This window comes from Curcuma longa, chromosome 17, assembly GCF_044706935.1.
Source record: "Curcuma longa cultivar G26 ecotype Majalengka, Jawa Barat chromosome 17, ITB_CL_G26_1.1, whole genome shotgun sequence".
Classification (NCBI taxonomy): domain Eukaryota; kingdom Viridiplantae; phylum Streptophyta; class Magnoliopsida; order Zingiberales; family Zingiberaceae; genus Curcuma; species Curcuma longa.
Genome location: NC_133877.1, coordinates 5,524,614 through 5,551,339, shown reverse-complemented (window position 1 = coordinate 5,551,339; position 26,726 = coordinate 5,524,614). Strand labels below are relative to the sequence as shown.

Sequence of the window (26,726 nt, the reverse complement as noted above, 5' to 3'; positions counted from 1 at the left end):
CACCTGGGATCATTGCTACTCATTAACTCTGCTTGAGAAAGCCGTCGAATAGAAGAAAGAACAAGTTGCAAGCCATTCTACTAGAAATTACTGGTTTGATAATCTTGCCAACCAATGTAGTTCATTGATGTTTTCGGTCACCGGCACTGCTGGAATTGGTCGGCCTTCCTATCCGATTAGACCCATTTGATTTCTTGGAAGACGATAATTTTGTTTGATTTGGAATCCTAAATTGCAGATTCAAACATAAAGAATAATCATGGTTAAACTAATGGAATACTTAAAATGAAAGAATTAAAGAATGAAGAAACGCCAAAAGGAATAATTAAAATGCATGTGCAATGATGCTTTGAGCGAGTGGTATTTAAATTCAAATTTACATTCAAAGGATGTCTTCCAAAGCAAACTAGAATTGTAATTCAAATGTGCAAATTTTAGTTCATGCACAAGTTAATCAGCCATTACTATTCTCAGTAAGCCAATTATGATCGATCAAGCATCAGCATCTCAAATTTCAATTGATCAAATCTTGAAACAAATATTTTTTTCTATATTCATAGAATGAAAATCTAATAGTAAATTGGTGTTTCATGTACATAGTGCCAACATATTCTTTATTCATTGTTTGAAGTTGCTAAAGATCAATGAGTATAACTAAGAACCGGAAAGCCCTAGGAAAAAATAACTGATTTCAAGATGCATTTACAGTACATAAGTTTATACAACAGACAAAAGCTGTGTATGAAAATTATCCTTGTTTTCATTTCTAGTAGGAAATCTTCATTTGGTTCTCCAACTGCACAATGAATGGGATAGCAAATCTGACACTTGAATCTTCTATATATCATTCTAATTGGATATTGTTGACTACTGTCAATAACTTGTTTCCAGCATAGTATAGAATGATATAATAGTTTTTCCCACAACGAATTATACTGCAGTATAGAACAAGAACAAAGTGGGGTTGGTTTTTCAAATTCTAGTTTGTATTAAATCAGATTAGGCATAATACTAAATGCCAAACAGAAAGAATAAGACGTCAAGAGAGTATAGAGTTTTATAGTTGCTCCATGGAAGTTTTATGTTATCAAAAAACAAAGAGAGTCAAGTAATTCATAAAAATTGTGTTATTTCTAAAAGTAAGATATTTATGGTATTTTCAAGTCTGGCAAAATTACCTTATATCTGGTGTTTTTGGTTGAGGTTTTGTTTGAGGCTTCTTGACCTTTGAGCCACTCTCATTGTATGTGTTATGTACATTTTGGAGATTGAATTGCCATAGCATATCTGCTTCAGAAGAGTCACTAGTAGCAACGTCTAGGTCATCTGAACCATCAGTTGCAGCATAAAATGACTCTTTTCTTTGCCTATTCAGCTCATAGCTGCTATCTTTTCTAGTGATGGCATTTTTGTGGTACTGTTCATCAGGATGAACTCTCATATCAGAAAGACTTTGATGGTAAAAGATATCAGGTGATGTTCCATAACTGCCCTCCCAATCTATCATGGAATTGCCATCTGTAGCAACTCTGTCTTGCTTGTTCACCATGACTTTATCAACCCAGTCATTGTAGACAATTTGTTTATCATCCTTGTTAGGATGATTCATTCTGGAACTACTTACAGGCCAAGGAGAAGAGTCATTTGTTGTCAATAGATCTTGAAGATCAAAACTTGGAACTCTTCGTCTCAGAACAACATTTCCCCTGACCTGAAAAGAAAGCACAGTAGTTCTGTAAAAAATACAAACAGTAACAGACAGTAATATTCTAGATTAAACCATATTTCAAGCATGCTACCAGAAAAAGAAATTTACATTATTTGCTTGAAATTGTGTAAATGACATGTTATTGTGAAAAGGCAATGATAAAAATGTCAACTAGAAACGAGATACTGAAAGGGGACTAACTTAGACACCAAATACATGGAAAAAAAGGAAAAAGAATCGTGCATGAACTATATTTGCAGAAATGATAGACAATACTGCTGTTCATGTCAACCAGAAAATTACCAATTGCTATGAAACCTTAAAGCGTGGTAACTAGAACTTCTAAATTAGACGATACTGCTGAACTTGCAAATTCATGACAAGTATAAAGAAATGTGTATTGGTATATTCCGAGAGATAGATTTATCATTTATGGCTCTTCATCTAGAAAATTTTCAGAATTATACACTACACTATTGTACTGCCTTCTGTGATGTGTATTATCTAACAAAGCAATGACACCAAAATGGATTGTTTGATTTGAACTACAATAGAACACTTACTTCAATGTTTCTAACTTCTTCCATTGGTTGTCTGAGAGTAGTTTGACTGCTTAGATAAGCCCCACTACTCTGTCGACTGGGATGTACAGGTGATGGAGTTGCAATATGGATGGGATCTGGACTAGGTAATACATTCTGGTGATCAGTTTCTTTCCTTGCTAGGGCTGCTTTCAAGCTTGCTATCTGCAATATAGAAACAATTGTATCTAAGAAATAAGAGACAATAAGAATACCACAAATGCAAAAAAATAGCACTAGTTATTGGAGTATAGAAATGCTACTGAGAGAATAAAATAAATAACCTGCTGCCTTAGCTCTTTAACTTCTCCACTTTCTTTATTCACTTGTGCAGCACCAAGCTCAACTGTGGAAACCCGTTCTGCAAATTTAAGTGTGCTAAGGGTTTCCCCAATGGTGTCCATTTCTGGACTTATATGAACAAACATCAAGGTCTTTGCTTGTCCACCTATTTAACAAAGGATATAAAATTTTAAATCCAAATAAGATAAAACTTATTGATCTACATCCTTGGAAGAAAGCAACTTACCAAGAGAGTCTTGAAGAAGTTGTGTGAGTTTGCTATTTCTATAGGGAACATGTGAGTTCTTTTGTGCAAGTGCAGATATAACATCACCTAAAGCTGAGAGTGATTTGTTTATATGTTGTGCTTCTTTTAGCCTTTCTCCTGTGACTTCAGATTTGTCAACTCTCTCACTGCCCGCCAGATCAACCAGGTGTAAGCATCCACGGAGTATAGTTTCGGAAGTCATATTTCTTCCTTGAACATGAACAGTCAAGCAACTGCATGTAACACACTTAAACAATTTATAGGATGTGTAAAAGAAAGTCAATAACAACAACAACAACAAAAAACTTATAACGTTACCTATGAGACCGACTGCTACGATCGTTCAAAGCTGTAGACCCAACAGCACGATTCTTTTGCCCAATGTTCATTAATTCCATCACATCAGATGTTGATGCAACAGGCACTAAGTTTGCATTAGGAACATTAAGTCCTTTCTCCGAAGTATTCCGAATTTCTAATGTTCTTTCTTATCAAGGAAGCAAAAGATGTAAAGATAATTGAAGCATTACCAACAACATGAAGGAACATTGAGTATAACAATTCATTTTCATCCATTCAAAATTTTACAAAGTAATTATAGACAAATATCAACAAAACAAAGATGATAGATTGTGAATCAAAACATCGCTAGGTAAGAGGATATCTTTTGTTAATGCCTTCATTGAGAAGATCCCTAACTTGCTCGTTATATATCTCGATCATTTGAACAGCAATTTCATAAGAAAATGCACCCCTTCTTTGTTCAGCAAGTTTAAATAGATCGCTTAAAGCTCTATAATTCACACCTAATGTTTGCTCATTAAGAACCTTGGGTCCACTCTGCAACCATGAAAGAACTTGGATCATTCATAAATGCAATTTAATTGTAAACCAAAATAAGCTATACTTCAAGTGTCATGAAAATTTTGTTTTCCAAAACACATCCTTCAATGAAACATCAGTTATGCAACATACCATAGTGTAAGTCTTCCCAGATCCAGTTTGGCCATATGCAAATATACAAACATTGTAACCATCAAGAATGGAACGGATTAGAGGTCGTGTATCGGAAAATACTTGTTCTGCAATATGATTACATGTAAGAGTGATGCTTCATGAAGTTTTAAGTGAATAAATATGCATATCATATAACATATCTCCAATGACCTTGTGTTGCAGATGGACCTAATACTTTATTGAAGTTGAAAGACCTACGCCCTTCTTTTCCATTCTTTGTGGGAGTTATTATCGAGATACTTCCCTCATCCAAAGAACCAATGCAATTATTACTCAATTGTCCTGCTAGGAAGGGTCTCACTCTGCAATAGACCCTAATGCTCCCTGATATTTACAAAAAAATAGTCAAAGTTAGCAGAAACACATTCCTCTATTATTACATAAAGATAAAATTCTTTTTTGTTTACCTTTGAGATCTTGAACTTGATTGTACAACATTCTGTTCTCCTCAAGAACACTGTGATAACCTGAAGCAGCATTGGAAAGACTATATACACACTCTCCTAAAATTCAGATTGCCCAACAGGAAAATTGGCAATCAGTAACAATGCATGATATAATATTTGCATTTGTCAAAGTGTACAATTTGTGGCTTACCAAGTTTACTAAATTCATCAGTGTGCATCATATGCATTACCTCTATTCCAACTTTTGTACTTTGGAGAGCATGCTTAAGTTCCTACAGTTGTAAATAATGCTAAAATTTGTTAGTCTAATATATTTAATTAATAAACAAATTATAGTATAGCTTTCTAACAGAAAAGGAACCTGAATAGCTCTATCTTGGTTGCAAATCAGTTGTTGCATTAAAATCTTTTCTTTTGACATCTCTCCTTTGTACATCTTATTAGAGCCCTGTTCTTTTGAATTTATGAAAATTCTTCCTTCAATTTCCTTTTGGGAAAAAATAAATTAGTCTACTTTTTAGTATTAAATCTGCATTTAGATATTTGGATAGTAGCAATCGTACATTGTACCTCTGTTCCATTGTCAGAAGATAAAGGACCTATTGAAGCCTTCATCTTGACTAATGTGCAATTGTTGTTGTCCTTTGAATTTGAATTAACCTGTTTAGTTAAGCAATCATAGGAACTAATGATGCTCATTAAATTATAAAAAAGCAATGTTTAATTATAGAAAAAAGATAAGTGGTAAGAAGGAGAGAGAACTATGGCATGTTTCTAGATTTCATTCAAATGAAGGAAGAGTTTTACACCCGATGTAGATGAGAGTACCCAGACATGCATTATAGACATCTATATTAATATTGTCCAACATGATAAACTGAATCACAGACTGCATGTTACTTAGCCTCTATCCATATAATAACGTTGGACATAACGAATGCAGAAGAAAACAATCACAAAATAAAAGCACACTTGAATTTTCAATGACAATTTTTTCCATTGACTACTGCTCCATCAAAAATGTTCTAAGAATTGAAACGTACCAATTTATTTTGTCTCACGATACGATGTTCAAATTCTTCCATTACTTTATTCAACAATGATTCCACAAGCTGCAATAAAATTTAATTGCCACAACACTAATAAATGGGACTTATTTTTAAAGAATAAATAACAATGCTTTCTGGAGATATTCAGCAAGCTTTACCGTAGGAAGTTCTTCAGGCTTCTTATTTGATAAAGCAGCATGGACAAGCATATTTAAAGGACCAGAAGTGGTCTGTTGCCAATGAAGACTTTAGTGAAAAGTGTAACCATTCTACCTGCTTAGAATTTATTAGTCTTTCAATTACTAACCGTTTCACTAGATTCCGCAGAGACATCCCCATCAAATAAATGCTCATCTCGTAAATGATCACTGTCACTCATAGATTGACTTCTTAGCAATGAACTCTTTGAATTCTCTGAATTTTTCCGCAACAAATGCTTGCCTGAATTGGATGGTTTAAGGTTTGCACTAGATCTCCAAATACCATGACCACCCATTCGTTTCCACTCAGCATAGCTCTTGAGAGAAAGAACACAATCAATAATCCTAGCACTCTTGCCTCCCTAGAGTTCAAGCAAACAGAGTAGAAAGTAAGAACCAGATAACTTCAAAGCTGATTTAGTTAATGATTGTAGTTTTCCACCAGGAATCAGTGTTACAATATCCATAAGTTTAGTAGAAATATTCAATATTTTAAATACCTAATTTTAACTTTAACATAGAGAAATATCATTGCTTTCTGAGAGAGAAACCTCTACTTTAAGAGTTCCAAACTCCACCTGTTCTAGGTCAGATGCCTCAAAGGTGGGCAGGCCCATTTCTTGTGCAGATACAAGGAAGTTCCTCACGTTCTCAAAATACTGATATGCTGAGAGCGCTGCACCATCTGGTTGTTGAATTGTATCTCCAGGATTGGCAACCACCTGGATAAGCAATATCTCTTAGACTAAGAAAATCGCAGTGGAGAGAAGAAAAGGGCATTGAACACATCGAGGGAGTCTAGAACGCGGACTTACTTTTGGAACTGCTCCGGGTTGAACCTTGTTCAGAGCATTACAGAGGATTATCCCATTCCTCAATCCAAGCCTAAGCTCTTCCTCCGAAGGCTCGTTGGGCAAATCTTTTGCGGCTACAACACCCACTACCATTCTCAGCCACTCGGCTGCCTCGTTCCTCCTCGCCGCTGCCATTATATCGAACAAAACCCTCTAATTTGAATCATCCGTCCGAACTCAAGCGAAACCATTTATCACACAGGAAATTTGTTGGGAGAAAAAAAATTCTACGAGAAGCAATTAACAACATAATTCTGCACAATCTCCCTCGAAACAAGCGAGTACAAGATAGTAACAGTAGTTATAGATTTACCCGCTTCCTGGGCCTTTCTGGAGGCCAAATTGGTATCGCTAAACCTAGTTCTGTGCCCCTTCAAGACATCTTCAATCACCGAAGCTAGCGACACAGACACAAACCCCTCCGACGCCGACGCCGACGCCATTGCCCACGACACGTGATCCACGGAACTTCCGACGACGTTGAAGATTTCGAGATCGACGGAGGAGAAGAGGAAGGGAGAATCCAATTCCTCCTCCCACTCCCGTGGCCTGCTTTGCGAAGCGGAGACAGGAAAGGGTCCTGAACCTTGCAGTGCTCGCTTCCGCTGCCGCTTCGAGTTATAACTACTCTTCTTTTCCAGCCTGCCTTAATACTTTATAAATTCCGAAACTAGTTGGCACCAAATTGCAAATTCTGCATTCTCCAATTCACCTTACGAGGGCCTTTCCCGAAAATTTAAAAAGTAAAGGGCTGTACGTGAGAACGATTCGTTGCATTTATTAACGTGGCCGTGGTGGTGTCAACCGGCGCATGTCGCTCCCCGGTCTGACCCACCACACCGGAGCACTCCCAACGTTCAAAAAAATTCGAAAGTTCCCGTCCGAGCCAAAACGAAAAGTGGCTCGGATCTTTTTTTTTTTTTGCTTTTTGTAATAAATATTAAATCGGTGAACCCGGTTCAGTCGAAGAGACAGGCGGTCCATTTGCCATTTGGTGGTGTGATTTCCCTCGATAGCCGCATGCGGACGGCAATACGCGGATATACATTATGAAACGCCGCATGCGGGAATTTTAACAAATGGAGTGTACAACATTTCCCATTTGGCAATAAATTTAATGTAATATTATTTTTTTTGCATGATTGAAATGGAATCAAGTGAGTTTATTAGTCCCATATTTTATTATAATATTTGAATGAATAATATAATAGTTTATTAATTCTTTAATTGACATAATAGGATAGTTTTTATTTTATTAATTTTATCCTAAAAAATTTCTTTATTTCAAGACAAACATCTCCAACATAATCTCCTACTAACAAAATATAGAGAAGTATTACACAAACTCTCTCTCGCCTTAAACTAATTGATCATTAGATCATTTGAACATACAAAAAAAAAGAATATAAATTCTATGGAGAGGGTAAGGCCAAAAAAGACACCCCTCTATGGTTAATTTCACAAAGGGCCCTCGATAAAATTTACCTTCCACAAAAGCCGGTTCATATTCATAATCATGGCGATGGTGGGAGAAGCCTCACTTGTTTGCAATGATAGTGATAACACTTTAGCATGCACAATGAGAATTGAGTTTGCATTTAGCTAATTGGCTAAAGTTGATTGAAGAAACGAAACTAAATGAATAAATATATATAAAAAAATCATAAAAGTCGACCCCTAAATCCCCTTGATTGGTGGTGGATTATCATAGACTATCCTTTCGCCTAACCACATGCCTCCTCATCATGTTCCTTCTCCTTTCGTTCGGCTATTAAACTTGAATCTCTTTGATTTGTGAACAAGGATGAATAGAAGCAACATAACAAATGTAAAAGATAGCACCTCATTATGTAATTGTAAAGCGGTTGAAGATGGACAGCTCTACTCTTCACCAAAAGCTACAAAAGGTTATGAATTCATTCTTCTTCTAATCGAAGGAGAAGCGAAAAAAGAGTAAGAAATAAAAGATTTCAATATTGAATTGGGAAGTCATAGATTGATCTTTGTTATGTAATCATGGTGCTTAATTATGTCCTTGGTAGAGCATTTGATGGGTTATCTATTTAATTATGTTATTTTCTCTTCTTTATGTGTGAGTAACAATTAGATGATTTTGCAATTTATATAAATGACGTTTACTAAAAGTTTTTTCTAATTGTAAAAACAAAAACATTGTTTCATTTCCATTGATTTTTTTTAAAGTAAAATTATAAAATTTGATGAATCAAACAAAACTCTAATATTAGTAATAGTAGCAAATAGATGATTTTTCTTTAAAAATAATATATATTTTAAAAATACCATTTAAAATTTCTATTCATATATATAATAGGACGTGATGCAACGATAAAAGATAAGGTTTTTTTTTCAGTAAAAAATAGAATTCATCATTTTAACAATCTCACATAGTCATTTTCAGTAAGATAAAATATTATTTCAACTTCGTCGAGATTCGACATTTGCCTACTCTAGTAAATATAGTAACCAACTCAACTATACCTCAAAAGTTAAAGTTATTTTTCATATAATAAAATTTTAAATAATAAAAATTGAATATCTAAATTTTAAAAAATCATTATTTTCTTATTTTGCCCTAAACTTTCCATTTTTAGATAGTTTGTCTCTCATACTTTAACAAATTATCTCAAATTGGCCCTTGCAAAGTACGATTTTACTTTACTACTGCTACACGTCACAGCCACCCTGTTTTGGCTCCAACCGGATCTGAATCGGATCTCGCTTCCTCCCCTTCCATGGCAGACCGCGCCGTCGCAGACCCGTCGCAGAAGCCCTCCTCCTGTCCGCCGCCCGCCGAGGCGGCGAGGCCATCGAAGGGCGGCGACCGCGACTTTCTCCTCCACCTCGAAGCTTATCTGGCCCGCCGCGACGGCGTCGACAAGCTCCTCAAGATCTCTCGCTACGCCGCCAAGATCGCCCTCGCCGCCCCCTCCTCCCCGCTCCCCCCGGCCCTCGCTCCCCGCCTCAAGTCCTTCGAATCCAGCGTCGGCCTCAGCCGCAAGGCCTTCCGCCTCGGCAAGTTCGTCCAGGATCTCAACGCCTTCCGTGCCGCCGCAGGCGGCGCTGCCCTCTCCCGCCGATCGCGTCCTCGCCGCCGTCGCATACGGCGGCGAGGGCCTCTACTATTTCGTTGAGCAGTTCGTGTGGCTGTCCAAGGCCGGCCTTATACCCTCCGAGTACTCCCGGCGGCTCCAAAAGATCAGCGCTTGGGCGGAGCTTATTGGCTACTTTGGCAGCGTCGCCCTAAAGGCACGAGAAGTACGAAAGATCCAATCTTCGATCCAATCGAGGATCAACAGCGCGAAACCTGGAGAGGGCGACGAGGAACTAAGGAAACTGAGAACGAAGCTATTGCTGAAGCAGCTCTCCATCGTTCAAGACCTCGCTGATGGACTGATGGCGCTCGGCGACGTCAGGGATGGAAAGGACTTCCTCTCAAACACTCTACTGATGGCTTCGGCAGGACTCCTTTCGGCACTCATCAGCACTCACAAGAATTGGACTTCTTGCTAAGGTAGTCCCTCTCCATTCCTCTCAGAATAAACAAGCTGAATGCATTACTAGTTCTGCTCTTTGTTTCACTTTTTTAGCTGAATTCAATAGATGGGATTCAGTTCTACTGCTATAATAATCAATGAAAAGGAATTGGCTTATAGAAGAAGGTGGATTGATAACTGAATTTGGAGTAAGGAAACATTCTTGATTACTTTGCTTATTATGGATTTGTGCTCTCTACAGAGCAGAAACTTGGTTAACTAGGAAGTAGTATTTAGATCACTTGAAGATTGCTCGATCAGTAGTGGAGCCATTAACAATGTCTGTATATGCATTTTCAGATACATCCACTTCTGTTCTTTGTCGATGAAAGCAACACAGTTGTTCATAGGATGCATCTTTTTGTGTCTTCTATCCAAGTTAAGTGACCCTAAAGCTCATGAACCTTGCCGGATTGAGTTTACCTCTTCTTATGTTCCATTCTGGCTAGCTTCTTCAATCTTGACATACTACCTTTATAGTACATCCCTAAAGAGAGCTATTGGATGGCCCAATTTCATCTTCAGTGTTTGGTTGATTGTTGCTCCTTTATCATCTTGAAAAAAATGCGACTCATCCATCAAGGAGAATTCAATGAACATTTAGTTCATTTTAAATTCGACCTTATCAAACAAACTTGAACACCACAAAGTTTGACTTGACTTGACACTTTTACAGTCCTAGTCCTAGTGTTTAGAAAGCTAATTTAGGGTCTTGAAGGCTTTTGTAGCAAAAAGGTTGACTGAGATAATAATTGTATGATATGGTTCTTATACTACTGGATTAGTCGGTTACTGGTATATCGATTTATCAGTTGTTCTAGCGAGCAGGCAATATTCGAACTGACTTTGTCTGAGTTATGAATTCGATTTCGAAGAAAGTATGAAGTGCCAACAAACTAGAGGAAAGAGCAAATTTATGTGCATAGTAAGCTAGAGTGAATTTGTTTAGGAGTTAGTATTCGATTAAAACCAAATCGAATCTAACCGAATTAATCAAAATCGAACTGAATCAAATTTTTTTAAACGAATCGAACCGACCGAATTTTTAAATAAAAACTGAATAAACCGAACCAAAAACTTAATAATTCAGTTTTTAATCGAATTAATCAAATTATTTAAATATTATAAAATTTTATCAATTAGTTAAGAATTTATAAATTTAATTTCTTAAAATTTTATAAATTATTTTTTTATTTTAATTAATTTGATTTATTCGAATAAAATATTTTAAAATCGAAATCAACTCGAATTAATCAAATTAATTAATTTTTTTAAAAAATAACTAAAATAATCGAACTGAATTTTTAAATTTGATCGGTTTGGTCCGTTTATTCGGTTTAATCCAATTTTGCCCACCCCTAAATTTGTTGTTAACTTGTAGATTAAATTGTGGCATATGATTCGCAACAAATTTCAATCCTACTGATTTAATAAGCGAATTAAAATTTATAATTTGCATATGATGCATTTATGTCAACGGGATAAATCAGAAGGAAAAAAAAATCTGTCATCATGATAAATGAAAAAAAAAGAGAGGAGTTTCCAAAATAGAAAACCCACTCATCATTAGTCCTCGGTCATCGAGTCACGCACGCCACAGCTGCGTTGAGAGTAAGAGCATCTCTAATAGTTAGAGTTCCAAATAAACTTTTTATAATTTTCAACATGTCATATCAAATACATAAAAACTTACTTCTTATTCAAAAAAATCTTCTTACAAACCTCAAACTTCATTATTAACTCCATTCACATGATTGATTTTGAGGAAAAAGTAATTTCGAGGAAAAAAGCAGCTTTGAATTTTCACTATCACTCTCAAACTAACAACTTCAAATCTTACATCGATTAGAGTTTTTTTTTCATAAACCTCTTTAAAAATCTTGCATCGAAGATGTCTCAAGTCAAAAGAGCTCTCTTAGTTTTTTAGAATGAACTGATATATACACTTTGATTTTTATCTAAAGAGTATTCCATTCTATCAATAATCTATGAATAATTATTCAATTGTTCTTCAATATTATTTTTATTATTATTTTTTATTTAAATTTTGAATCATTTTAATAATTATAATTTCATCTAAAATTTATATTATTGTAATTATGATTTCATAGTCGTTATAATTGTTCGATGAATTTAAAATTTAAATGAGAGATTTAGATGGGGGATAATAATGAAATAATATAGAAGGATAATTGAATAAATAAAATCGATGGAGAGGGAAAATCAAAATGGATATTCCATGATTTGGAAAATAAAAAAGGACGTCTTTTTTTTTTTTATAATTTTTTGCCCTACAACAAAACACCTCTCCCACACACCGCACTTCTTCTTCGCATTCTACTCACCGCTTCCCTGCCTGCAGACACACAGACAGACAGAGACTTTTGGCTTGCCACCTCCACCTCCAAATTCGTCAGGAAAAAAATTACAAAATAAACCAACCTCGTACTTCCACCTCCACCTCCGATCGCAACGACCGACACCCACCGCTCCGCCACCACGCCTCCCTCTCGTCCGCCGCTTATCTCCCCACTCCCGTTCCTTCCTTCCTTTCCTTAGCTGCACATTTTTTTGCTTCCTGCTTAAGTAAATGGTCGGCTATTTCTACCCCCACCGGGCATTCCTGGCTCGCCCTCCACCACCAGGGCGGCGCCGTCCCATGGAGGCTTTCTTCGACTCCTGGCTAACTCACCTCGACCGCCTCCGGACCGAGCTCCTCCACGGCGTCACCCACCGGCCCGACCTCATCCCCCACGCCGTCGACGCCTTCCTCATCCACTACCGCGACTACCGCGGCGCCAAGGCCCGCCTCGCCGACTCCGACCTCCTCCGCGCCGTCACCCACCCGTGGCTCACCCCCTTCGAGCGCACCTTCCTCTGGATCGGTGGCTGGAAGCCCTCCCTCGCCTTCCGCCTCCTCCCCGGCCGCTGCCTCCTCGCGCCGGACCAACGCACCGCCGTCGAAATGTTCCGGCGGGAGGTCGAGCTGGCGGAGCACCGGATCTCGGAGGACATGGCTGGGGCGCAGGAAGCCATGGCCGGCCACGCGGTGCTCGTGGCCATGAGAGCCAGACTCCTCTACGCCAACGGGAACGCGTGGGAGGCGGCCGTGGACGAGGTGTCGGGGGCGCTGAGGGCGGTCGTCAACGCGGCGGAGGAGCTACGGGACGCCACCCTGCGGCGACTGGTGGAGATCCTGACGGCAGCACAGACGGCGGAGTTCCTAGCCGCTGCTGTGGAGCTCAGGCTCCGGGTGAGGCGGTGGGGTTTGCGACGCAATGAACGTCAGTTCGCTTGAGATAGATGTGCGGTGACCGACGGTGATCTCTAGTTACCTAGCTATATATATAAGCGTAGTAGTAGTAGTAGTAACTGGTAGCCTGCTTCGATCGGGTAGTTACTAAATAAGATAGAGCAATAGATCGAGCTGTAGTCGTCCGTTTACAAAAAAAAAAAAATAATAATAATAATAATAATAATCGGAAAATTATGTTATAGTTAATTATGGGTTTTTGATCCTACAGCCAATCAAGCACATAAAGACTTATGTTACATATATACAGGAGAAAAAAAAATGCTGAAAGAGCAAGTACACCAGCTTCAATTTTCCCCAACCGTGCAAATTATCAGAATTATATTACAGATTAAATTACTACCTAAGGTGTGTGTTATTTCAGACGAGCCATATCCATCTAGCATAGGCCAGTTTCGTGGGGGATTAGTCATTGATTAATTTAATCAATCAACGAAGAAGAATCTTTACTCGTCGGATGGATAAACTAATAATAATAATAATCAGAAAGACCTCGTGCTTCGTTGTTTTCAATTCGCAGATAAATGAATGAAGAATCTCATTTCACAGAAGAGAAGTGAAGCCTGGCTTAATACTAATTAACCTTCTTTTGATATTATTTTTTTTCTTAAGCACAGCGTAGAAATGCTTACTGTATCGCTGAATTGAGGTGGAAAGGTAGGAGGAGAAAGGGAGCTTCAAATTGATGACAGATTTGGGAAACTGTAAGCTTCCAGATCAAAGGGCAAAGGGGCTTTTGCTTATGCATCTCTCGCCTTCTGGATGTGAAAATAATAAATAGATAGTTGATGACAAAAATTGTACGTGGACATGAAAATGTAGATGAAAAATGCTTGTTGCGATGTGATCATGGTACGTTGCACAGCAATTGGATGCGGTCAGAGCAACACCGAGCTGGAGAATCTGTCCAATCAATAAATGGATATGATGAACTAACTTCAGGCAAGGCAACAAAATCACATAAGCAGATTCATCATTGTGAGTTGTATCTGCAACAACACAGTTCTAGTTTGAAGCTATGGCAAAATAAAATATATTTAAATTCTGATGACTGAGACTATATAGATGACAGCACCATCATCATTGTACATCCCCAAGTTCCATCTTCACAAGTTTCTTGTAAAAGACACGATCATCTCTCGCTGAATTACTTTCCAGGAGAGCACTTTGCACCAGTTCCTAGCATACAGAAAAGGTTGGTTGAGGATGCAACCGAGATTATGCACAACAGAAAAACAAAATGAGGAAAAGAATTTCCCATTAAAAATACGTGTAAATGTGGAATTAGATGATACTAACCTTGACATGCCTGTTAGACATGAATTTGCCTAAGTTGTGCAGAATGCACCTTAAATCTTGAACCTGCAATGGTAAATATACAAAAACAAATTGAACCAACCAACCATGAGAAGGAAAAAAAAGATTGAAAGCAAGTAAAATGATCTTGCTGAATTACCTTGATGTATCCCACTCTGTTTTTATCAAAATATCTAAACGCCTGCAAATGAGGACATGCCCATTGTTATCATGAAAACAACGTACCAACCAAAATGACCAAAAATTTCAACAAAATGAAAATTCACTCACCTCCAAAAGCTCCTTATCCACCACTCCATCCACTTGTGATGCTTCCTTGACAGTTTTTACAGAAACTTTTTCGTCCTTTACAGAATCCGTCCTGTCATCATTCTGTTTATGATCCTTCACGACTGCTTCATTGTCATTTGCAGCCTTATCGATGCCAGTTTTGTCAGTATTACTTTCCTTCATAACCACAGGATCTACATCCATCTTAACATCAACTTCTGACTCAGTTTCTACTCTTAGATCAGTATTATCATCCTGTACATATTCATAGAATTATAAAAACTCAAAAATCAAAGAGACAGTAATGTGAAAGAGTATTGCAAATCTGAGGGATCACTGAATAGTGTTTTTTCCATACTAAATTTAAATATGCAAAAAGCACCCCTTTTGGAACTCGATTAGGATTCCCACAAAGTACACAGATGTGCATCTATTTTAACATTCAAAAATTAACAATGAGCTTAGCTGATATCTACTGTATTGCAGTCTTCATGATATTCAAATGTTTTGAGTAACCAGCATGAGACAAATAGGACTGCGAAAAATGAATCAAACCTCCAACACTGGTACCCAAAGTAGTGTTGTACCATTTTGGCAAACCAAATAGATCTTAATGCATGCCATCATGGGAACCAAAGGAATCCAGTAGTTACTTAACAAGATAAATGAAATATCAAATCAATAAGAATGCTTATCTTTTGTAACTGATGATTCTGAATGTAAAGCTCAGTATACCAATGCTACCAAGGCCTATGCAAAGAGACACATCAACTTAAAAGGTGTGCATATGTTATGCATGCCAAAGATGGAAAAAAATACTTCAGCCACATTTGAATCTAAAGCGTTCAATATTGGTTGTGGATAAAGAAAGAAGTCTGAGAACATCAAAATTAGGTCATCTCATTGGGTTGGGAACTTATCCCATAGATCAACAGAAAAAAATAAACAATCAGAACAAAATCCTATAGGGTAACTAGGCTAGAATGTTCTAGGGCTTTGCTTCACATGATCAAACACAAGAATGGCACAAAGTAAAGAAAGCATTAATTATAACTCAATGAGAGGAATGATAAACATTAATCATAGCTTGCCTTTTGAACATCATTTGATATAGAATCATCATCAGCTTCCTCTTCATCATCTATAATTTCTTCTGGATCTTCATCCTCATCTATCATATCCTCATCCGTTGCCTTGTCTTCAATTTTAGCTTCATCCCTTCCACCTGAAGAACCATCTATGCCACAATTTTCAGGATCTGTTTTGTCAGACACATCTTCCTTTGCTGATTTTGTAGACTCACTAACAACGTTTAAAGCTTCATCTTTGTCTTTGTTAGATGTACCCTCCTTTGCAACAGGAGGGCTATCATCAGTTTTTGGACGTTTGGTGGGCGATTTCTCCTTTTCAGAAACCTTCTCGAGTTTTTCATCACGTTGTCTTTTCCGATTATTTCTTTTCAATATATATCTTTTATTCAATTTCTGAATATCAAAAAATAAAGATAGTTAAATTAAATAGCAAGGCAACTCAACCAACAAAGTAACACATTTACATTATACCTCAAGAAAAGACAATATATGATGGCCCATCTCAAACTGAAGCATTTCATTGAAGGCCTCGGCAAACAGGGAAAGCTGCAGAAATCCACATTTAAAATGGCACATAAGACAAAAATCATAATTAGTGCAGATAAATAGAAAATTCTTTTGCATATTTATTATGCTTAGCTAAAAATAAGCAAAGGGTAAACAGATATGATTCTGTTACGACATAAGCACAGCAATATGCATTGATAGATTAAATTGTGTATTTTTCAAGGACATGTTCACAAACTTATGCACATCAAACACGCATTTCATAGAAATATATCTACCAGCAAGGATATAAACACTGGTTTATTTCATGGTATATCATTCAGTTTGTAATTCATGTTTTAGCCAGTGATGCTTATTGCATGAGCATGTTAAATAGCACAACAAAGCATCATGACTAATAAGGCATTCGGCATGCCTCAGAAAAGACTAGAAATTATTATATAGTAGTTAATGTAAACAAACCTCAAATGATGATTCTTCTATGTCTTTATCACTATAATCTAGAAGTCCATCCAATGAGAGGGACACAGAACGAAGCTGCAGAATCAAAAAAAAATTGTTAGGCAAGTTGGTTCAGGCATTCTGAGAGTGAAATATAAACAATGCAACTAAACATACTTTGGATCCCTTGCTACGATGGGATTTCATAATCAATCCAGGATGCTTAGGGGGTTCTCTAGAACCTCCTTTCTCTTTTTCTTTGCTAGACTTTTGGTGCAGCTCCTGCTTTCCATCTCTACTCATCTCTTTTTCATCTTTTTTTCTCTCTTTTCCATCTTGCCCACCTTTTTTAGAGTCTTTTTCTTTCACATTTTCCAAACCATTGACACTCTTTGAGCTTCCTTTATCTGGGATGACATCACTATCAACTGATTTAGTTTCCTTTGTCTTATCATTTGTCATTGTTATTTCATTCAACTGATCCTTGTTAGGAATATTAGATCCCTCTGTTGTCTTTTTCTCAGGAGTATTCACTTCAACTGCTGTTTCCTTCTTTTCCAAATCACCTTTTACATCTTCCTTAATTTCTTCAGTGTTTTTGTTTGCATTTGCATCCTTAACTTTCTGAGTGGAAATTTTTCTTTTAATAACTCTTCTGATGATTTTCCTTTTTCCAGGTATCTTAACTGCTGCACCATGTCCACTGGAGCCTCCATCATGTTCTTTCTTCACTACTTCTGTTCCATCCATGATTGTTGACTCATTTTTAGTTTTCCCTTCAGTTCGGGCTTCAGGTGAATTAGCTTTATCTTCCATAAGTGGTGACTTATCAAGAGTACCTTTTGTGACAATTGTTGTTGTCATAGTTGCAGGGTTCTGTGGATCAGCTGAAATTGTATCTACTTTATCAGAATTGCCATGTTTATTTTCTGTGTTTTCATTTTGCATATCCATATTCACTTCCTGCTTGGTGATACTGTCAGCGCCAGCAATAATTGCTTTCTTACCAACAGCCTTTCCTTTCACTACCTTCTTAACAATTTTCCTTTTGGTTGTTTTTTTAGTCTCAGCTGACAGCTCAACAGAACCTTCTTCACCAGTCAAATTCTCGCTAGTTTTACTTTGTCCACCCACAACAACATCATCTTTTCTTTCTGTATCAGCTAATGTAAGTGTTTTTTCTTTCTGTTCAGATGGAATTTTATTGGATTCACCAACTTCAACCTTGGACTGGTCATTACTTTTCACATCAGCGGCCTCATCCTTAACCAAGTTGTCTTCAGATTTCAGTGTTCCAGCAGAGTTATTGTTCACCATTTTGCTTTGAACTTTTTCCCCTGCATATGTCAATAATGATATGCATAAACGATGCACTTCTATAAGAATGGCTAAAATTACGAGGGAAGAAAATCCTTGGACTTACCTTGCCCAGATTCCTTCTTTTCTGCAGGTTTCTAGAATAGATGTTAAAAGACAAAAAAAAAAAATCATAATTTAATAGGGTTCTTGGATGAATTAATGTATAGGAAAAGCAATGGAAAAACAGATTTGAGAGACAAGGAGAAAATAAACCTTCTCCTTTGAAACTCGTTCCCTCTCAGCCATCTCCTTCTTATATGCCAGCCACTGCCCTCGCCACTGATCCAATGATGGAAGGCATTCCGACAGGTTTGGCACATACAACACTGTAACTTCCTTGTGGCTAAAAAAACCATCCTTTCCAACCCTATCATAGTGTATCTAACAAAAGTACATAAAAAAGATCTCAAATTATCATAGAAATCATAAAAGAATACCTTCGAGCCTACAAGATTATATGAAGAACTCAGCATATGCATTAAAACAAATGTAACTTTCTGATTAGTTTAGTCAAGGACACAAGGAGCATATAACTAGACTAAGATATGCAAATATAAAACATTAGAAGTAAAATTTGGTAGATGCAAAGATAAAAATAATAATAATAAAACCATGATTGGACCACAGAACCAATGGCAGATTCTGCAATCTACATGCAACTTTGCTTTCATTGGTAGATAACACAGTATGCACTTCACTGTCGCATAAAAAGTAAGTGTGAAGATGTAATAGACATGTATGCATTTTAATCCAAGTAGTGGTATATATATTAAATAATGTTAACTACTAAAGAAACACTAGAATACTGCCTCTAACACAAGCTAAGCCATCATAGAATTAAGTCACAATCAGTTAAAGTCAGACCGGACCTGCATAATCCATCCCACTGAAGTCCCTACTCAAGCAACCAGGAGAGCTGGTAGGTTTGATACCTTGTTGAGCTACAGAAGGGGCAAGCCAAACCCATCCCAAATTGAATATTTATTTGGGATGAACAGCCCCTTCTCTCAAGCAAGGTGGAATTAAGATGCAGACTAAGCACTGACAAAATAAGTAACAAACTCAATGAGTGATTTTTCAAGTAAATTTCTGTGTTTCAGTATCATTTCCTTCTGAATAAGAAATGTTAACTGCATAATTCAAACTAAGAGGAAGGTTAATAACAGGCTCAGTGAGATTTCATTAGGCTGGTCACTAAGAAGACTTGGAAGTGCAAGGCTACAAAACAAATAAAGGTCCACAACTTATCTGTGTAATAAGTTTGCCTTGTCTAATAAGAGTGTAGGTATTCTTTTCATTGTGCATACAAGATCACTTGAATTGGTATTTTAACCAAGTACAGAATCAGTGGGACCAAGTAAATAAATTACCTATAATAGTTTGCGCTTCATTAGCTCACCAATTAAAGATGAGGTTTTAACTGATCAGATTCTAATGCATAGGGGGAAATTTGATGTAAATAGAAATAATAATGAAGCATCTAAGAACAATTGGGGTCCAAACATGAATAAATGAAGCACAACTTAATGTCCATCTACAGCTCAGATTGTAAAAAATCAATCACATCTAATCAATGATAATAATGAATTGGCCTTATGAATTGTCCATCTACAGATGAGATTGTATAAAATCAATCACATCTAATCAATGATAATAATGAATTGATTGATACTAGTTTCCCTGGAAATATATTGGCCTTATATAAGCAAACTTGTTCATCAAATTTAAATGCAGGATAACCCAATTAATAAATCCAACAAAAAATAGCAAAAGTCAGAAAATCTTGTCCATGTAATAAAGAAGAAAAAAATAAAAATTTGCACAATGATATTCAACAGACAACTTTCCAAAAAAGGAGGGGTAAGAGGAGACCTAGAAGGCTACATGTAAGTATTTGAATAAGACACAGCAATCTGTATGCTCAGATTATATTAGGAAACAATATGCTGAAGTCAGTCGCTAAGCCTCGCTATCCTTACCATATAAAATAATTGCATTTTTCAAATGAATTAAAGAGATGTCAAATCATCTAGAAAGAATGGGGCAAAGGATATATTAGATAACAGAGAACAATGAACTTTTCTTGCAGGTCACCACAGAATAGATTGAATTGATATTAAAATATTCCTTAGGGCATTGTATCAGAACAACATACAAGCAGAAGTTTTGCAAACAAAGTATGAATAAACTTACCCCATAAGTGCACAAATGTCATACAAATAAAGAAAAAATAGTAAAAATGAAATTCAAAATACAGACATGTACCTCAAGGAAACGATTCCAATGATGGCAGCAATGTAGGTCAAGTTGAGTTAAATGTTTGACATGTCTGCGGGAGAAAGAGTGCTTCATAGATCAATTATGACTCACAAATATAGGATGATAAACCATACTAAAACAAATTCACAAGTAGCTTGCCTGATAGCTGTATGAATCAAGGAAGAATCATCAACTTGCATATCCCCATCAGAAGTCATATGTGATGGACCTCCAATTGCCAGAAAAGAATGATCTTTCTTCATAATAGCAAACTTCAAGATGTTGTTAATATGCACTGGCCTCTCATCATTGTCTTTACCAAAACACAACTCATTCAAAGCTTCAGCACTGACTCCACTCATCAAGATAACCTGAAAATAAAAATAACATGCAAATAAGATCATAAATACAGAACCAGTTTACAATATTTCTTTTAAAAAAAACTTTATATAATTTTATTTTTACAGATCTGCTTGCACATTTTCTTTGCATTATCACTGAATGTTTAAAGCATTTCTGCTAAATCTAGAAAGGCATTTCTGCTAAATCTAGAAAGGAAGTTCCTTTTGGAAAATGTGCATTTACTTCTCAGAATAATGGAAAGTGTTTTGATCAAGAAGTAGAAGGAAAATTGTGTCTATGGTTATATGGCTATGGAATAGCAAAACATAGAGCAAGCAATAGCCAGGTAATGTAATATTGAAGAACAGAAAAGTACAAGCATGCAATAATAAATTTTGAATTTGGAAGTCTGATAGTCAAGACTCAGATAGGTTTAACATGTTCAGGAGTACACAATTAATTCATGTTTAAAGTGCCAACACATAGAAAGTGTTGTATACAGTTACATGTCCATAGAAGTAACTCAAAAAGAAGGATGTGTAGTTTACCTTCGAGTTCCAAACAGTTTTAACACCCTTGGATTCAGAGGAGTCCAGCAAGAAAACAGGCCCTTTCTCCTCACTTTTATCTTCCACATCCAAGCAACCATGCTCAAAGCTACAGAAATAATATGGTACAATGACTTATTTATCACATTTGCCAGGAAAAGAAAATTAGAGAAATTAGTACTAAATTAACGACAGAAGAATTTTTTGGTCTCAAACCTAACAGGAGTATGAAGAGAAAGATTCAGTGTTTCCCTCGGCCAGTTCACAATAACCTGTGAGATATACAATTGCAGTATCAATGTAAGTAATACAAGAAGAATGAAAAGTTTTGAACCAAGAAATTATATTATTGCATGTAAGTCAAACCTTCGAAAAATCTGCTGATATCACTAGCCTAGGATATCTCTTGCTCAAAGACAAGTGATCTCTTTCAACATCCACCAAGCAGAATGGATAAACCTGCCATCGTTATGTTAATCATTCCATAATATTATCATAAACATTTACGAAATGGATATAACCAATTAATAGTTTCAACTGTGCATTTTACATAGATATGTTGTGTCCACAAATATATTATGTCTTTTCTAAGTCAACGCAAACATCAGAGCTTAGCAAATTTGCCAGGACAGAATTCTAATTATGATCACAGCAAAGAAGATGATGAACAAAGGGAATTAAAGGAGACAATAAATTCCCAGGGGAAGAGAGGAAAGGAGAATCCAACATAGAGAATTCTGAATTTAGGTTTTCAATAACTGCAAGTTGGGCTAATAGGATTGCATCAAGTAGACATGTCTGACAATCTAAATGAACGATCGACTATATAGTTATGATTCTATCTTTTACCTTGCAGATGTATTCTCTCTTTTTTTCTTTAACAGGTGAATGATGCCTTCAGTACCAAGAACAAACAGATTAGTTAGATAGCTGCAAATCAGAAGCAGCAGCAAGCAGCAGGCATAAATATAGCAGGAAGATCCACCTATGCACAGCCTCTCGATGTGGTGTTGCTCGACGAACAGCCTTCTCATCCTTTATTAAAGAAGAGCCTCGATGATCTCTAATAGGTCTTGGTGGTGTTCGTTCTCGCCTTGCTTGAAGTGCACGCCTGCGATCTCGTTCCCTTTCCTTTTCACGACGCTCTCGAAGGCGTTCCCTTTCACGTTCTCTTTCACGTTCCCTTTCGCGTTCCCTTTCGCGTTCTCTTTCACGTTCTCTTTCACGTTCTCTTTCACGTTCCCGCTCTTCTCTTTCACGTTCTTTTTCTCTCTCCCAAATCAATTCTCTACGACGTTCTTCCTCCCTTATCTCGAGCTCTCGGCGGTAAGCATGCCTATCATCATTCCTTTCGTCCACCATGGAGACTCCAAGGGCTGGATGTGAACGTGTAAGAACACTAGGTTGATAATTAGACTCATGAGGAGTGCCAAGGATACCCTTTCCTGCAGCATAATCTCGACCAGGTGGCAAACCCACCCCATAAGCAGCATTCAACGATCCTTGGCCATACACAAGGTCATCAACATTTCTCCTGGGAGCTCCCCCTATAATGGAAGCTGTTTGTCCACCATAAGCAGCACCAAAACTAGATAGACCACGCGGATCAGCATCCACCCTTGCACCATAGCCGCTAATTTCTTGTGAATGAGTAGGAAGAGTCCTTGCTGTATAGTATTCATCTTGTCTGCCAGAAATGCATATTCCATCTCAGTGCAATAAGATTCGTAATTTCCACTATTTATAAAGCAGCGAATGGAGCTGCATACAATACCAAATAAGCAAAAGAAGATCGGCGCAATACACCACTAATATCGACCATCATTTTCTTAGTAACACAGGAATCTAATCATACCCACACATAATATTTAAATAGAAATGTACACATAGGAAAACTGAGAAAATAATGGCATTGTCTTATAAGTGCATCAATATACCTTATTTCTGCACCAGATTGCAGTTGCTGAGCTTTCAGCAACTGTTGTCGCAATGATGCCTTAAGAAAATGCACAATAGGATGATCAATATCTGCACCTGCAGAAACAATTCATAAATAGGATAAAAGTCTATAAGCAAGTACCTGGTCCATTCGATCATGCAGTTCAACCTGCAAAGATAGACAGATTTCCAAGTAATTTAAGAACCAAAATCATCAATATCGCTAACATTTAACAAGGTTTAATATGGAACAGGTATTAAGGCACAAAAATAAAAATGAAAACCTGATGACGACTATTGAGAGAAACAGACTCAAGGTATCTTCTTGATGAATCACTCTGCAAATCTCTGCCAGCAAAAGCACCCTGATGTTCACCATAGTGCCTCCTGTCTGCTACACCATAATCAGGATTTTTTACTGAAGAAAACTGATCCCCTTTCTGGGAATATGCATGAGTAGTTGCAGAACCATAGTCATCAGTTGTAATGCCCAAGCCTGATACAAGAGTTCCAGAGGGGAACTTGGATGACTCTGCCAGTGCAGATTGATAAGCAGATTGACCTTGTAAGTTGGATGATGAAACTGTTTCTTTACTACTCACTCCACCAACCTAAACCAGAATGAATATATGCGTCAAATGTTACTGACTCACTCAGGGAAGTCATAATCAAAGTAATCAGACTTATAACAAAAATCTGGTCAAAAACATATTCATGGCTACAAAAAGTTACTCCTGGAGGAATTCAACCGTGCAAACCTGAAGCCAATAAGGCAAATATCAATCAGCAACAACAGAAGAGGTACTTATCCATTTTTTACATTGTATTTTTCATTTTGTGGTTTTCCCCTCATTACTTGTAAACACTGAATTCCACTGTTACATGTATATGAAAAGCAAGAGAAAGAAGTAATAAAAAAGATCCTTTGAATGGTTATAGGCTGTAATCAGAATATGGTGGTCAGTACTTGAAATCACATAATAAAAAGACAATGATAAGTAAAGATAAATTACAAACTGACAAACTTTATTACATTTAGATAGCTCCAAATATTTTGATGTAATGAGCCATTTTTTAAAAAAGTTATTTCTATTCTATGTGAAAACAAAAGTTACTTCTATTCTATGCGGAAACAAAATAGTATACAGAATTTAGATTTTAGAACATGACCTCAAGTATCAGTCACGAGTCATTTTGACCACAGGTTACTCCTATTGTGTTCCAGAAGTACTATTATATAAGATATTATTTCAGAATATAAGATCAAAAAATGTGTCACAAAATCTCAATCCAAAGTTGATACATTTACTATTTTTTCAGTGGAACCTAAGCAAATAATATATTACATGTTATCTCAAGGTAGCTCCTTCCCTCATTAAGTGAGCAATTTTCTTGCATCACATCTTTCCGTATATCTAAAGGTTTATTTTTTAAAAAAAAAAAAAGAAAAAAATGATAGGATATAACATGAAAGAAATTAAATATGTTATGTATCACATCAATTTTCTATGTACTAACACACATTTGTTAACCTAAACCCAAATTTGCACTAAAACAAATAAGCGGCATTCTTTAAGCTACTAGCTATAGATAAAATTAATAAACTAAGTTACAACTTGTTTGCCATGTGCAACAACTTGTTTATGTTTTATGTATTAGTATGAATATGAAATTAAATGTTTAGGTAATGCTTACTATCAGATATTTAATAAAATTAATACTACATTAAGTACATATATTATTCCATTTTACAACATTATTCAATATAAAATATAACTACATGAAAATTTGCAGCAGCATATAATTAGATTAATTTAACTGTATATATTATTAGAAATATGAAATTACTCTTTAGATGATACTAAATTACTGACTATCAAATACTGATCATTAGATGATACTAAATTACTAAATATTATATAATTTTATCAAAATTATTAACATTAATAAAATTATCAAATTTAGCATAAGCACGCAAGTTTGTCCAGAATCTAAGCTAGTACACGTCCAAAAAGGATATCCATGCAAACAATTTACAGTTAGACACTCATAGAAAATTGAAGGAAAGTCGATAAATTCTGTAAATGAACATAACAAGCTTGATGAGAATTATTTTTAACAAACAAGTGACGTGCAACCTTATCAAAGACTATAAAGGACATCAATAGTCCCCCACCAAACCAAAGAAGAGTTATGAGAGATTGGCTTAACTACTGTAAAAATAAAGTTAAAGTAGCATTAAATAAAATAAAAGGGTAAAAGGTCTATTTTGCTAATTAAGGAATCCGTCATATGACCTGTTGCACATTGCTAGCAGCAGAAGAACCATAAACGGCAGCATATGGCCCTCCATATTGTGTTGTTTGTGAAGAATAGGCTCGGTATGAGCTCATATCCGCATCTGAACTGCCAACAGTGTTCCCACTATAGCCACTAGCAGCCTGCAAGATTGAGATCAAATGGAAAGTTGATGATGCATAAAAAAGAAAAACAAATACAAAAATGCATTGGCCAAGGAATTTGAATGCTCGCATGAACTTCCATAAGAGAAAGAACAAGAAAGTATGCTCACGATGTGCCCATATGCCTGGGAGGATCCATAAGGCTGCTGCCCGTAGGTAGGGTTCCCCTTGGAAGGGTACATCTCCTTTCTTCGCTTAGCAAAATAATCCTGCCTCAAGCACAAAATTTCACCTTTTATACCAAAAAATACATATAGGTAGATATTGAGAACCATAATCCATCAACAAAAGCCTAGAAAAATTCTCCCCTCTTAAACCACCATTTGTAGGGTTGGCATGACTTTAACGTTCAGGGAGAAGGATACCTAACCAATCCTCTTTCACAGGACTGCAAACTATAGACACCAGAACAAAGGCAAAACCCTATGTACTGCGTCTTTCCTTATTCCTCCATTCAAACAAAACCTTATCAAGACGAACTTTGTGTTGTCTACACCGAAGAAATCTATCTTCTTAATAATTGGTTAGAGAAGATCAATAAAATTCTTTATAATCATAGGGAGAGCATCAGATCTATCTCTATGATCTCAAACATTCGAGACGAGAAAAAAAGAATAATCTCTAAATAACACGAGAGAGAAAAAAATTGATCGATCGATCGAGAATAAGAGACACTGACCTAATGGAAGAGGCGGACCAGGCGAGATTCCAAATCGATCTCCTCCAGAGGAAGAGGTCGAAAGAGAAACACAGGCCGAGAGTCGGAGAAGATAAAGCGAGGCCGCTTGGAGCCAGGGAACGGAGCCGACGGATGACGAAGAGCAGGAAGAGGGGCGGTAAGGCCCCTTTTATGTACGCGACGCGGTTGCGAGCGGGGCTAGCAGCGCCGTCGAGTCGTAGGAGATCTACCGTCAGGATGCTGCCGCGTGTCCGAGGGTTTCTTTCCTGATGAATAAATC

The 26,726-nt window shown here is 36.7% G+C and overlaps 4 protein-coding genes across 4 annotated transcripts; 2 read left to right on the top strand and 2 right to left on the bottom strand.

Annotated features, from left to right (window-relative positions):
- Positions 1-121: 121 nt before the first annotated feature.
- On the bottom strand, positions 122-7,429 carry LOC141848297 (kinesin-like protein KIN-14F). The gene is made up of 20 exons (XM_074736340.1): positions 7,413-7,429; positions 6,680-7,008; positions 6,328-6,494; positions 6,091-6,234; positions 5,620-5,874; positions 5,471-5,542; positions 5,307-5,375; positions 4,834-4,923; positions 4,625-4,750; positions 4,454-4,535; positions 4,264-4,359; positions 4,007-4,180; positions 3,815-3,921; positions 3,504-3,679; positions 3,158-3,319; positions 2,819-3,072; positions 2,574-2,737; positions 2,272-2,454; positions 1,179-1,711; positions 122-227 (listed from the first exon to the last, which is right to left on the bottom strand). Exons 1-20 carry the CDS (start codon positions 7,427-7,429, stop codon positions 122-124), a joined length of 3,306 nt encoding a protein of 1,101 aa, XP_074592441.1.
- Positions 7,430-9,119: 1,690 nt separating this feature from the next.
- Positions 9,120-10,402, top strand: LOC141811933 (peroxisomal membrane protein 11-3-like). The gene is given in 2 exon segments (XM_074700017.1): positions 9,120-9,451; positions 9,453-10,402. Coding segments are annotated over 2 exon segments (777 nt in total). The 3' UTR covers positions 9,898-10,402.
- A 2,177-nt stretch (positions 10,403-12,579) lies between these two features.
- LOC141848296 (protein DOG1-like 4) lies at positions 12,580-13,218 on the top strand. The gene has a single exon (XM_074736339.1). The coding sequence runs from the start codon at positions 12,580-12,582 to the stop codon at positions 13,216-13,218; it is 639 nt and encodes a 212-aa protein (XP_074592440.1).
- A 919-nt stretch (positions 13,219-14,137) lies between these two features.
- On the bottom strand, positions 14,138-26,565 carry LOC141848448 (protein SHORT ROOT IN SALT MEDIUM 1). Its single transcript, XM_074736479.1, has 23 exons — positions 26,447-26,565; positions 25,878-25,976; positions 25,603-25,746; positions 23,590-23,916; positions 23,448-23,474; positions 23,305-23,363; positions 22,353-23,054; positions 22,217-22,262; positions 21,734-21,826; positions 21,584-21,639; positions 21,368-21,476; positions 20,637-20,848; positions 20,484-20,547; positions 18,432-18,599; positions 18,283-18,313; positions 17,037-18,196; positions 16,881-16,955; positions 16,383-16,457; positions 15,912-16,304; positions 14,821-15,075; positions 14,690-14,731; positions 14,533-14,595; positions 14,138-14,412 (listed from the first exon to the last, which is right to left on the bottom strand). The coding sequence occupies exons 2-23, from the start codon at positions 25,947-25,949 to the stop codon at positions 14,314-14,316; spliced, it is 4,272 nt and encodes a 1,423-aa protein (XP_074592580.1). The 5' UTR covers positions 25,950-25,976; positions 26,447-26,565; the 3' UTR covers positions 14,138-14,313.
- Between the last annotated feature and the right edge of the window lie 161 nt (positions 26,566-26,726).